The sequence below is a fragment of the Mesitornis unicolor genome, unplaced genomic scaffold (assembly GCF_000695765.1).
Source record: "Mesitornis unicolor isolate BGI_N332 unplaced genomic scaffold, ASM69576v1 scaffold9989, whole genome shotgun sequence".
Taxonomy (NCBI): Eukaryota; Metazoa; Chordata; class Aves; order Mesitornithiformes; family Mesitornithidae; genus Mesitornis; species Mesitornis unicolor.
Window position 1 is genome coordinate 72,568 of NW_010207952.1, and position 14,840 is coordinate 87,407.

A 14,840-nucleotide genomic window follows, 5' to 3' on the forward strand; every position below is an offset into this window, starting at 1 on the left:
CTACCCTACTTACACATCAATTGTGAAGATGCTATTTTTTGAAAGGGAGGGCCTTTTAGAAAATACTCTGTCTGGATACTGGAAGTTGTTGCTTAGAGAAGCTATGGATGCCCCCTCCCTGGAAGTGTTCAAGGCCAGGTTCGACAGGTCTTAGAGCAACCTGGTCTAGTTGAAGGTGTCCCTGTCCATGGCAGGGGGGTTGGAACTAGATGATCTTTAAGGACCCTTCTAACCCAAACTATTCTATGATTGTATGATTCCATGATAGCAGCATGAGTATTGAAACAAGCTAAGTTAAACAAAAAAGATTAAAAGATGTATATCATTCCCCTCACTTGCTCTCTTTTCAGAAATCTACTGAAGAAAAAAAACAAGCCAGTAATCCTTGGCTTTTTGTTTCCCCATTTATTGAAATTTGGGGTGTTATCTAATGTCTACTTTGAGGTGCAAGCCTTTAATAGTATAATATCAAGCTTTTGGCTTCTTGGAATTTTCATTGTGAACTGAATGTAGAGAAACTACTGCTACAGCAGAAACCTTTTTGAAAGACCTGCACCTGAAATGGAGCCTGGCCATGTAATTTTAAGAAAGTTTCAGTAATTTTTCACACAAGAATTTGAATATTGTGGAGAATAATATATAGTTAAAGAGCAACAGACATTAATATAATTTGTGTTTCTTATAATCTCTGATATAATCTAGCTCACTTCATAGGTGATACTACATTCCATATGCTGTGTGCATTACTATATTCAAAGAAGACAAAAACTATTTCTTAGAATTTTATATAGATGTGTTTTTACTTACATTTTCCTTTCTGATTTTTAAGGGGAAACAGAATTTACAGATACTAATTCTTCATCTTTTTACTGTCCACCGGGACTTTTTTCATGTGAGGCTGGACAATGTATTTCATCTGACAAATTCTGTGATTTTAAACCTGACTGTTCAAATAACATTGATGAAGCCAAATGCCGTAAGTGAAAATTTTAAAAATCTAGGTTGTTAGGCTTCTGTGACTATGTTTGTTTGACCTGTTTGCCAGATTTACATGACTTCATAAATGTTGGAATTTAATTAACAATAAAATCTCTTGAGAAATAGTTACCTCAATTTGATTCTATTCTGATTTTTCCCTTTTATTTTCTGCAGCAACTACTTCCCTTTTAGCTTTAAAACCATAAAAATGGTCTTTGATTAATTATTTAGTAGAAAATGTTGCTTAAAATGCAGTATTTTATTCTATAACTCTTAAGATGCTAAATATCAGTTACGGTATTACACTGAATAAATATTTGGAAGCTGATTCAGAAAAGCATTGTAAAATAAACCGAACAGAACTTGTGCACACACTGTTGCAGACATGCTTTCACACATACAAAATTACACTAAGCAATACGTAGAAAATACATGACACTTGTATAAATTTGGAAAGTCTGTGGTACCACTATGTGAGATGCCTCTTAAGTGGTAGATGGTCCTGCAATTAGAGCTGAGAAACAGTGAGACAGAAAATATTAAAAGTGCAGTAGTCACAGGCTCGCATTCAAATTGCCTGTTTTGTATACTTAATTTTGATGTGAAGATACCACAGCTGGACCGGTAAATAAAGCATCTGTGCACAGGCAGGGTCACAGATATAATTTAGACTGTGTCAACATTTTCTTTTTGGATGTGCTATGACTCCTGCCTGGGCTACGTGCCTGGGTTTCCTCTGCATGGAAAATAAAACATGGACAAGAGGGAAGCAGTGCGTCTCAGAGTCCCTCTCTACTGTACAGTCAGAAGGGAGCCTGGAAATGTTTCAGGGCCTCTAATATGCAGCTTCAAAAGCCTTTTTGATTCATTCAGTCACCTGTTCTGCGTAAGAAATAATGTCTATACTTTCCATCTCTGAAAATGAGTCTCTTGCTTTTGCACTGAGCTATCAACTATGCTATAAAAGACATGATGAATTTTGAAAGGGAGTTGTCTTGAGCAATATTTAATACAGGATTGTTGTTGTTTTTTTTAAATAGAGCATGATGACTTCTAGCATTCCCACAAATAACAGACGTATTGTAGACAAGATTCTTATAGTATTTTCTGATTGTGCTGTGTCATCATAAAAGATAAACTTCTTCACAGGTGCTAATATGATCCAAAATCTACATTTATACATTATAGTTTTTATTAGGAAATTTGAGATATATTGCTCAGCCAAACAAAAATCTGATTGACTATGCAGAATATTTTGCCTCTTGTGGGCCAGAGTGAAGATGGGGAAAAAATTCTCCTGTTACCATAGAATAGTTGAGGTTGGGAGAGATCTCTGAAGATCATCCAGTTAAAGGCCCCAGCTCAAAGCAGGGTCCACTGGGCTGGACCTTACGCAGTTGGATGCTAGATATCTCTGAGGATGGAGACTACACAGCTGCTCAGGGCAACCTGTACTAGTGTTTGATCAACCTTACAGTGCAGTAAGAAGTGCCTATTGCTTCTGCTCATTTCACTGGCCACCAGTGAGAAAAGTTTTTACTTCTTTACACTCTCCATGCCAATGTTACTCACATTAAAACTTTTATTACACTCTGTTGCTTTTTTATTTGCTTCGTATTTTTTGTACATTTCTTAAAAAATGTGCTTACATATCCTATGTATTATTGAATCTTGAAAATTCTGGATTGTTCTCCCATTACTTTTCTTAAACTTGAGTAGTAGGATTTTCTTCTCTGACCAAATAATAACACTTCCAAATCAATAGTTTAATTTAAAACATTCCAGATAGATTTATTTGTATGCAACATCTCTTTCAGTGCTCTGGGATAGGAATTAACTGGTAGCTTTTAATCAAGAAAATGAAAATCTACTGTTTTCATTTCAAATATGGTAATTCATATTTCAAAACACCCTTCCTTTTAGCTATTCAGCCTGTGTTTCCATTTTAACATCATAGCTAAAAGTAGATACAATTGTCCAGTTCTGTTCAATATATTTATCAACAGTCTGAATGGAGGAGTTGAATGCACCATTAGCAAGTTTACTCATGATACTAAACTGGAGGGTGCTGTTGACTCTTGAGGGACAGGGAGACTTGCACAAGGATCTAGACAGATTGGAGCATTGGCCTATAATTAATGGCATGAAATTTAACAAGTCCAAATGCTGGATTCTGCACTTAGGATGGAGTAATGCTGAGCACAAGTATAAGTCAAGAGAGGAGTGACTGGAGACCAGCTCTGCAGAAAGAGATCTGAGAGTGCTGGTCAACGGCAGGCTCAATATGAGTCAGCAGTGTGCCTTGGCATCTAAGAGGGCAAACCACATCCTGGGGTGCATCAAACACAGTGTAATCAGCTGGTCAAAAGAAGTGATTATCCTGCTGCATTGAGCATTGGTGCAGCCTCACTTGGAGTACTGTGTGCAGTTCTGGGCACCATAGTTTAAAAAGGATGTGAAGGTCCTTGAATGCATTCAGAGGAGGGCAGCAAAGCTGGTGACAGGGTTGGAAGAAGTGTCCTATACAGAGCGGCTAAGGACTTTGAGCTTGTCTGGTCTGGAGAAAAGGAAGCTGAGGGACAACCTCATTGCTCTCTACAGCTTCCTGAGGAGGGAAAGTGGAGAGGTAGGTGCTGATCTCTTCTCCCTGGCATCCAGAGATGGGATGCATGGGAATGGTTCAAAGCTGCACCAGAGGAGGTTTAGACTGGACATTAGGAAGAATTTCCTTACCAAGAGGGTTGTCAAACACTGGAACAGGCTTCTCAGAGAGGTGGTCAATGTCCCAAGCCTGTCAGCATTTAAAAGGCATTTAGACAATTCCCTTAACAACATGCTTTAACTTGGTCAGCCCAGAATTGGTCAGGCATTTGGACCCTTCCAACTAAAATAATTCTACTTCTAGTCTATTCTACTTCTATTCAATTCCTTTTCTTCTCCTCTTCTCATCTCTTCTCATCTTCTCTTTTTTCCAGCCTGAAAGGTCCCATGATTCTATGTTTCTGAGGGGATGTAGAGATTGATGAACTCACAGTCTTGCAGAAATGCATGCAGGATTTTCCTTAAATTATTGTTAGGCATATTTCAGCTTACGGAGAAGCTGCACATCTGATTTGCAAAAGCCTTTGAGTGAAGCTCCTCAAAACAGAAAAAAGTAAAATGTCTTTGCATAAGAACCCCAAATCAGAAAAATCTAGAGTTCTGTGGTGACAAGTTAGGTCAGAGAAAACTAAATCTGCTGAAGATGTAGAGGCAGATTTCTCAAAACATCAATAAAGACAACTTTCCTTAAATGCTATGCTCCTGTTCTTTCATGATTATTGAAGGAGCTTGTTAAAAAAGGTGCTAAAAGGGTCAGCAAAGAGAAACGTATCCATACAAGTGGCACAGATACTATTAGAAGTAAAAAAGCATCAAACAAATAGCTGAAGTAATGCCAAAATGAAAAAACTTGAAAAGATCACAAATTTTTGTGGGTTAAATGTCAAAACACAGTAAGAATGACAAAAGTTTTTTTAAAAGGTAGCAATATATTTCTCAAACACATGAGGAGCAGACAGCCTTGCAGAGTCTGTGGGGCCACTTGATAGAGTATATGGAGAGCATGTAAGAAAAGGAGAAAGAGAAGAAAGGCAGAAAATAAAGTACTAGGAAAGAAGGCAGATTAGTTTCTGTGCTTTCACTGTAAAAGAAACTGCAGAGTTACCCAAGCAACAGCCTTTTTTTTCTGGATAATCCGTCTGAAACGGAAGTGCCAAAGAGTTTATGGGACAACTAGGTAATTGAAGTGTTCTCAAGCGTCAAGAATCAAGTACATTTGACCCAGGATCTACCAGTTCACTCTACTCTTCTATCTTCCCTAGGTGTTAAATAGTTGTTTTAAGATTTAGTTGAAGGTTTCAGGGTTATTTTACCTTAATATATTCATCAATGCTTAAGTTAAATTCATGGTCTGGTACATCCTTTTCTTTATGTTTTGTCTCTGTTGCAAGTTACAAATGCAAAAAGTCTGGGTTCAGACTTAACAGTTTCATCTTCTTTATTTGCCTCTTTTGGTGTAACCATCTGTGTTCAAGGCTTTTTTTTTGTACTCTCTGTTGCTGTTCTCCTGGGAATATGGGGCAGTTTCTTCTATTGAGCAAAATCAAATCAGAAATAGCTCTGCATATTCCCTTATTGTTATGTGTAGTTAGTGGATTCTCAGTCATTTCCATCATGCTTAGGTCCTTGAATGTGTTAGGTATGTATTTTTTATCTTTAATTTATTTTATCAAAACATCTTATCATTTTCTTTTCATTCTGTATTTTTTGGTAATATTTGATCTACATAATGTTATCATTGATATTTCTAACCCACATACATCATATGTATAGCTAATCAAATTTTCTTTGATCTCTTAAATGTTATTTGGACTTCCATGTTTGTGGAATTAATTTTTTTTAAGTAGCATTAATAACTGCGTTTCTATGGGGTTTTCTTAATAATCCACAAAATCTTGTCTTTTTAGAAGCCCTAACCAACAATAATACTAACTTGCCTGGTTACTAATATTTTTATACTTTTTAAAAAATTATGTGTAACAAAGTGACATAGTTCATAAAGAACAACGGAAAGAAAAAAAACCCAAATAAACTAAAGAAACTCTCCCATATCTTCCATCAATAAATATTTATGTAATCCAGATTTCCAAGAGACTTCATTTGATTCTGAAATGTACACTTTCTATAACATAATGATACAGCCACTGGAAGTATTGATAAGACACTATAAAATCATGGTAGAATTCTGACGGTCATGTCATAGTTGTTCTATGTATATAATGAAAAAATAATTGTTTAAAAATCCTTGAACTGATTTTCTGAATTTTTTCCATTAAAAACCTATTCTAATTACAGATCTCAAAAAGATGGTTTTGTGATGTAATGAAAATATTTTAAAGTGCAGAAGAGGAAAACTTGATATTTTTTTTAATTTAATAAATATTTGTCGATTTATATTCATTCGTTCAACAACCTTTCAGTCCTTTTCTTTATTTTCTATTATACACATTTTCTAAAATATCACTGCTCTTTTAAATGAAGAATTGAAGAGAGCAGCTTAATATGTTTTTCAAATCTTTTTCACTCCAAAAGTTTGTGTTTCAAAGATTTCCTCCTTTTACCAATATCATAGTGTCTTGGTAATACTTAACTTGGTAATATTTAACTTGATTCCTATTATAACAAGAGGAAGGGTTTTGTTATCATTAGCATACTTGGTGGGGTTCAGGAAATAAAGGATTTGATTTCTGGCTCCAATGTCAATGCCCCAAAAGATCTTGCAGAAGGCTTGTTATGCTTTGTGTGTTCTGTGTTCTTGTTCTGTAACATGAGGATTGTGAGGTGTTTTCAGTGGCTCCTCTCCTACTTTGGCTGCGGCGCCTTTAGAAAGAAGGACTTGTTTTACTGAATACATTTCATATAACTATGGCTTGGTATTTCCTGTGAGGCTGCAGTTTTATCCAACTGTTATAAAACAAATACCCCATCTTGTGCTCTGCCTCCCCACACCCCTTTCCTAGGCTTCGGCCTAGAATATTGGTGACATCTTAGAAACATTTTATTTCCTTTTCATACTACAAATCTTGTTTAGTAATGTCATGTACAGATATACAGTTAAATATCTCTGTCCTCATTTCAGCTGCTGTATGTGACTTTGAAAGAGACAGCTGTGGTTGGATTGAAACTGCAAAAGCAGATGAGTTTGACTGGATAAGAAGTTCCAGTAGTGCTCTTGCACCTGCTTTTAAGAAACAAGCTCCCCCACAGGATCACACCTACAACAAATCTGAAGGTAAGAAAAGGCTGAGAAACAGAGAAGTGGAATAGATATGCCTGCTCTTTAATCAGATTTAAAGTAGAGGCCACGAAAGACTTAAAAACCTTTAGAAACACTTTTTTCTTCATCCTGAAATGTTGTTTTCTGGTTTATTTATTTATTTTATTATTTATTTTGATAGGTCATTTTATGTTCATTCTGAAAAGCAGCAACAGCATTTCACAATTGGCTCAGCTACGAAGCCCAGAGTTCAGGCAAACTGGATCAAATTGCACACTGACTTTTTGGTATGAAATAATTTAGATTTAAAATTCATTAATAATCTAACATTGTTTCTCTTGGACTGAAATAGAGATTATAGTATGCAATAGACAAGCCTTCCTCTGCAGTATTTATTTTTTAATTCTTTAACCATATAATCTTAATTGGAAACTATGCAGAAATAAGGTGAAATTTTTGGAGAGCAGAATTGAAACATGGGATGACTTTGTTGTCAGACTTTGAGCAAAATTATATTAAAGGATTGTGTCTGCATATACATAGACAAGTTACACAGTCATTTCACTAATGTTTCTATTTTGGTTAAGTAAATTTGAAAATTTTGTTCAATAATGGGAAACCTTCCAAAAATCTAGTAGCTCCTTGAGACATCTACAGTATCCAAAATTAGATTGTATCATCTTTAAGTGAAAGCTCTGGTGAAAGAATTGGTGCTTTGTTACCAATCCTTTCTTTATATACATAGAAACAAAAAAAAAACAAACCCCAACACCCCTTTCAGTTATTGTCTTGTCTCAGTCTCTGTGCAATCTTGTCAAAGAGGGACAGAAAAAGTAAACTGTGGTAACCTATGTACTAAGGTCAAAATAAATAAAAAAAACAAATAATAAAAAAAATAAACTTTTAAAATAAATGTTTGGCCTGATTTTGATTTTTCTCAGTAATGTCAAATACATTTGCCAAAGGAAGAGGAAATGTTTTTTTAATCAAAGACTTAAGATCTGAAGTTGGAGTACAGGTCTGGAAGCTAAAACTTTTTTGTTCTGTTCCTCATTCTGTTCCCAATTTTCTCGTATGACTTCTAACCTTCTTACATATGATTTTCAAATGCTTAAGATCCTCCAGAAATGCTGTAAAAATGCAACATGTTAACAGCAACTAACGTAGATGGGTGTGCCTTTGCATTCAGAAGGTGTTCTGTTTTTCCTTCTTTAAACTTTACAATTATGTATTGAATTAAATTTATAAAAAACACATTATGCATCTGAGTGAGCAGTGTTCATTGCTTAATATGAAAGCAAATGTGTCTTTACAGTTGCGGGTTTTAATTTAATGAAGTATTTTTCTTCCTTCATATTGTTCAGTTCTTGAAATGTGCCATAGACTGGTACAGCAGCCTTCCCTACCATCACACAGAAAGTGGGTTGAATTACAGGTACACTGGAAATAGGCACTATGGACCTCTGGTATTTCATGGAGCTATGACAGAAAAGCCTGATGTGATCTATTCTCATCTTTTGAACTCTTAACTTTTTTTTATCATTTTAGGTATTACAATTACGGACAGTCAGTTGGAGCAGCAGAGATGCAATTGCTTGTGGATGGGCTGAAACAGCCTACTGTGCTTTGGAGGGCATATTACAACGAGGGAAACCAATGGCTGAAGGCAGTCATTCAACTTGGACGCCTTCCACATCCTTTCCAATTATCACTTGATAAAATCAGTCTGGGTTTTTATGATGGTGTCTCAGCAATTGATGATATTGTATTTGAAAATTGTGCTCTTCCACCTCCAGCATTAAGTTGTGAAGGTCCTAATAATTTCTGGTGCAGAGACACAAAAGCATGTATTGACATTTTATTGGTCTGTGATCTTGTGGATAACTGTGGGGATGGATCAGATGAAGAAAACTGTAGTAAGTAGTGGTCATTATTACTTACTTTATTGTCTCCATTTAGGGCTCAGGGCAAACCCAGGGAGCATGATTTCCTCTCTATTGTCCCCCACTCTCCTGCGGGGTTCTAAGAAAAAAGGGAATAGAGAAGAGATGCTTCACACAAGGTTGGAAGTCAAGACTATACCAAGTTTAGTGAAAACAACAAGGGAAAGGAAAATTGAATTAATAAGGGACAAGGGATATTAAACTATATACAAAACCCGATCCCAGTAGTCCCGAGTGGAAGTGTCCGAGCAGTGCCTCATGGCCACTGTGACTCTTTACCAGGGACCGCAGTGGTGCTGGGGAGCAAATGGTGGTGGATCCTGCCAAGCACATGGAGGGAGACCCAGCTGTCCAGAGATGTGACAGGAAACCCACACTGGAAGACAGGAAAGCCTGTGAAACCTGGTGCCTCCTCGGTTTTTTTAGACTGTGGCCGGAAAGGGGAGGGAACAGTACTGATCTCCGACCCCCCCAGGTTCCTACAGATACCACCTGTCCTTCCCTTTCAGGCTGTTAACCCTTAAACCGTAACATTTATATCAACCCAAATTTTACTTGTCAGATTCATCTCTGGAGTAAAAAAGCATGGTACTGTTACAGCCTATCAATGTCACAGCCAGTGATATTCAACTGACTATAGTTACTGATGAAACAGACTCTGAGAGTTTTTAACTTGAATGCATATGATGAGTTACAACTGAGGGTAAAAATAATTTAGTCTCCTATATTTAAACAAGTCATATTTCTTTAACTTTTGTAAAACACGTACATGTGTTACAAGTTTATTTTAAAGGAGAATTCACAGTCTACCAGTTGATTTGGGTTAACATGCTGTCTTTGATTCCACTAATGGTAATACAGTGGGAGATGTATGTGGACTGAGAGGAGTGCACATCCTATCTCTTTTTATGACCTATGACCCTTTCTACCTAGAAAACACTAAAATATCTGTACCAGAAGATACTAATCATGTCAGGCATAATTGTCCCTTTCAGAGAAAGAACTTGTAAGAGCTGAGAAAGCTATGGGTTGTTCACATTTTTGACATTCACCTTGCAGTGGTGAAGGGTGCTGTTGATGATTTTCTGCTTGAAGTATGCATTTATCAATTTTTAGAACTCAAGAAGATTAATATGAAATAAAATTAACTAGCAATTGCTTTATCACATCCTGAGGTAACTAAATAAAGAAAATCACAATGAGTTTGAGAAACAGGGGACACCTTACATGCCTGAGAGGATACAAGCCTACAGTGCTATTTGCTGAATATAAACTTAAAACTGATCTGAATTTAAAAGAAAGTGAAGGCTCTCCAGCCTCTCAGTTTTCCCACTTGTAAAATATCTGTCTTCTTTATAATCCATTTTGAGGTCTATAGTAAGAAAGTACTAGAAAACCTTTGTGGTTTTGCTGTTTTAAACATAATAAAAAACATCATCCTGATTAAAAAAAAATGCTATTACGTCAATTACTGTTAATGAAGGGCAGATGCAAAGATGAAATGCAAGTTTGCCTCTGATACATACTTTATTTTTTTTACACTAGGAGTAATTGGTCTAATATTTTACCTTGGTGTGAAATAATAAAGTGCAGGTTTTTCATAAATCTCTTGCTTGAATTTAGCTGTGATAAAGCCATCATGCTACTATTATAGATGATAATAAAGATGTAAAATACAACCCATTTTTAGGACTACTTCTGTCATACAAAAACATATTAGGTCACTTATTGCACATACCTACAAGACTACATCCTGTGATTTATTTCATCCAATTAACCTCAGCTTTAACTCCTTTATTCATTTAAATTTCAATTGAAGAACTTTGCATGCTTTAGTTATAATAATACATACATTTAATAGTGTGAATACTAAAATATTCTTCACAGTTCTGTTTATTCAGTACATTAGCTATGTACAATTTGCCAGATCTATATTGAAAGGGAAGGTAATTAAATATTTAATTCATTTTTTTTGATCCAAGCAAGTGTATATTTATTTTTCAGAGGGGAACTTTTGTAAGGATAAAAATATTATTTTTTCATTATATCAGAAATTTAATGGAAGTCCATTAAAGAATTATCACTTTTTGATACTGGTTTCACTTGACAGTCTGTTCTGTTTGTATTTCAGACCCTGACCTACAATGTAACTTTGAAAATGGGCCGTGCAATTGGGAACAGGACATTGAGGATGACTTTGACTGGGTCAGAATACAGGGTCCAACCCCCACAGTTAATACAGGCCCACTGAAGGATCACACCACAGGCACAGCCAGGGGACACTACCTCTACATGGAATCCTCCGAGCCACACCAATTTCAAGACAAAGCAGTTTTGCTTAGTCCTCTTTTCAACCCTTCTGGCAATGGAGCGTGCATTTTCCGCTTCCATTATCACATGTTTGGAAAGCAAGTTTACAAGCTGTCAGTCTTCCAGAGAACTGTGAGTAATACCAAGGGATGGCTATTGTGGTACAAGTTTGGAAATCAAGGAAACAGATGGATCAGACAAACACTCTACATCAGCAGCTCTAAGCCATTTCAGGTATGCTCCTTCTAGGTTGTGAAGTGCTTATTTGCTGCCTCATAAAACACTGTGAGTATATAAATGACTGTGCAATCTCTAAGCTATTTGTAACTGTCTGATGAAATTGACTTTGAAATACATTTGTAGGATTTGCGGGTTTTTTTAGGGAATATGTCTGAAATACTTACTTTTATGGAATCTACTTTTCCCTCTCTAAACATGAGATTATATATATTTTTTTTTTAATAGGAACATACTCTTAAAGTACTATTTCTGTCTTTCAAGCATTTGGTGAAACGAACTTTTCTAAATATGTTACAGAACAGCTTGGCAAAAATCTCAATTCATTCATGAAAAAATACTGTTAAAAGGAATATCCTTTTCTATGCCTTACTTTTCCAGAGTTAAATGTTAATCTTTCATTATATAATGCCAGAAAAAATATGAGCTCAATATACTTGGGTGCAAGGCTAGGTCAATAGTCAAATATCATTTGGAGAAAGATGTGATAATTGTAAGTAACAGATATAAATCTTGATTTATTTTCTCATCTTTTTAACAATATGCATGCTATTTACACTTCACTGTGTGTGATCTGTTTTTTCTGGTTGTGTTAATGAACCTGCAGGCTTATTAGAGAAGACATTAGTTCCCTTGACTGTCAACTAGCCATAAAATTAACTTAAAATATTGTAAAAAGAAACACCTTCCTTTTTTTTTAAAATGTGATATAATGCAATATTTTCCTTAGACTGTTTCACATTTATTTTCCAAAAGATTATTTTTAGGTGGAGATAAGTTCTGTTATCTTTGGATAAAAAGACCTTAATATTACTGCAATGGCACAGAGGCACCTGAAAGGAGAGTGCTTATTTTTTGTCAAGACAAAAATTTTTTTTGTTTTTCAAGTAAGAAAACATATCCTATGTCTGTTAGTTTCTCTAAAGAACTATAAACCTATGTGTCCTACATATGACCTCCTGAGGGTGAGGATCGTCTGTACAGTAACTGACAATATTTTTTTTACGTTAGTGTTGTAGGGCTCCTTATCATGTTTGCCCAGTTCTGTGCAGGGAATGCAAAGATCTTGTATTTTTTTGATGTAGTTTTGGTTTTCATAGTTATTTTTGAGGGGCATGAGGTGTAAGGTATCACTCAATATCATGTTCTGAAGAAAGAATTCCAGATTTAATGTTCATTATTGTGTATTGTGTTTCTCTTGATGGAGCTTGCTGTGTCACAGCCTTCAACCCTTCAAAACCTAGAAACTTTGAAGAGAAAAATTATTCTGTTGCTAATACATTTTCAAGTGCTGACCTCTTTCCAATCTCCCTTTTAAATGTATAGCACTTAGATACTTCCAGGGCTAAAGATGTGTTGGAGGAAAGGTCTTTACACTTTTACCACTTTTTATCTGAAGCTGTATTTCTACTGCGATGTGTAGTAGAACAATCTCTCAGTTAGTTTTGGGCTATGGACTGGGTAACAGTATTAAAGCTGTAGACGCTATATTTACTATGTTGTGTTCCCCACACCTTATAAAGTTAGCAGTTTAGTGTTTCCACACCACATGCTTAAATTCTTGTAGGTCACCTCCATGCTTCAAAGGAAAATTTTAGATTCACTTGACAATGGATTTTTTCCCCCTTAAAAGTCTAAAACTAGAGTAAAATATTTTGAGAATTTTCTGATCAAAATATGTGTCCTGACGTTCTGATCTCCTTCTCCATCTCTGGCCAGACCATCTCATCAGTTGCTTTTAGGATTGTCAGAGATTCCTAGTGAATATCAGACTTTAGACAAGCAAAGATGGCCTAAGCCTTTGTAATGTAGACCTTAATTTTACTTTTTCTCTTCTAAATGTAAGAGATTATCATATATCTGAGATAGCTGATAACACCTTCCCTATGTAAGTCCAACATACACATGCTTATAAAAATTTTACAGCTTTAGTGATCTAGAGTTTCCCTTTGAATTCAGAAGAATGTATATGATACAGAAATCGGTAAAGGATTTAATAATCTGCAAGGAATTGTACTAGTTTTATTTTTAAAAAATCAGGCTAAGTATATGTTCTTTTTCAATATATTCCTTTTTACTGTATGGGACATTTGTTTCAACATGAAAAATAGTAGGCTGTTGAGTGTACTTGTCTCTTTAGTTGATCTGCATTTATTTTAATCTCTCTGGGAAGTTTACTCACGTCTTTTTCTTAAAAGTCCATTTGAAGAGGTAATAAAATAACTATCTGTCCATGGTAGCCTACTTACATTGAAGATGAGTAGTGTTTGCTTTTATGATCCTTGAATAATCATAATACCTGAAATAGTTTCTACTCAGAAGAAAGTGCAAAGATTCTATTTTAACATCTTAGATAAATGTCTTATTCATTCCAATTGTTGTAGTTATAGAAAAGGAAATGGTGATATTATGTGAACATTGGCAAAATTCTGTGATTCGATCCTTTTGGGCAGTGTAATCTCCTTTTAGTCATGACATAAATACATACTCTGTCATATGATATCTAGGGCAATTTTGCTATACTGTAAACCATATATTTAAAAAAAAAAAAGAAAAAAAGAAAAAAATATTTACCTTTACCCCAATAAAATTAACTTTTTGGTCATCTGCAAAATGCATATGTATCTCTATAAATAAAGTTGGTTATAGATCTTTGGTACTCCAAAGCATAAGTATTACATAAAGGAGTTTAATATTCTGTGATGAATTCATAATGACCATCTAGATTTTCTTTAAGTTGGCTGTTATGAAACGTAAGAATGCAAATATAATCTTTAGGTATATGATTAATTATTAATGTTATATTGAGGATAATTTAAAAAAATAATTAAAAATTATTTTTTAAAAATTAGTATTTTGAATATCATATATAAACCCTTACATCTTCCTTCAAATACAAAGCCTTCTTCCTTTAAGTTTGAAAAACAAGGACTAAAACCAGGAGAAAATAAATTATAAGAATTTACTGAAAAATACTAGCTTATAGAAGCTTTTATGCAAAATAAAATTGCAAATGAGTAGATAAAAAATGCATTTGGTATTTTGTTATTTTACAAATGGTAAAGAAAAGAAAATGACCAAATCCACTGTAATAATTTTTATTTCATTATCAATTAGATATTAGCTTAGAAAGTAATGGAATATTGATTGAAAATTAGAATGATGCATTTGCTATGAATATAGAATAATGCTATGTTCTACAGACACAAATACAACCCAACATTTTTTTCCAGCTACTATTTTTAGTACCTATTGTGTTATTTTTATGTTTTTCTCAGTGTAGAATCCAAAATGATTTTATTTGAAGGGACTAATTCTGAAACATGTATGTCTGAGTATATTGATAAAGGTGCAAATTAGGTTTCTCAAGCTCCTGAACAGCATATTAAACCAGATATAATGGTCTGGAATATAAGCAAACATGGGAAGACAGACAGTTGAAGTACAGTAGATCCTTTTCCCTTTAATTTGTACATTGCTATTTTTACCTTTGATGCTTTAACATGCATCACAGAATCACAGTACATTAGAGATTGGAAGGGACCTCAAAAGAT

At 34.8% G+C, this 14,840-nt stretch overlaps 1 protein-coding gene across 1 annotated transcript in view; it reads left to right on the forward strand.

Annotated features, from left to right (window-relative positions):
• The window catches only part of MALRD1 (MAM and LDL receptor class A domain containing 1), a gene marked incomplete at both ends in the record, with an annotated part of 60,764 nt that extends 49,481 nt beyond the window's left edge, over positions 1–11,283 (forward strand). Inside the window, 4 exons of the mRNA XM_010192317.1 lie at positions 6,659–6,811; positions 6,978–7,083; positions 8,345–8,712; positions 10,871–11,283. Coding sequence (XP_010190619.1) covers positions 6,659–6,811; positions 6,978–7,083; positions 8,345–8,712; positions 10,871–11,283 — 1,040 coding nt within the window. The remainder of the gene's footprint in view (positions 1–6,658; positions 6,812–6,977; positions 7,084–8,344; positions 8,713–10,870) is intronic.
• Between the last annotated feature and the right edge of the window lie 3,557 nt (positions 11,284–14,840).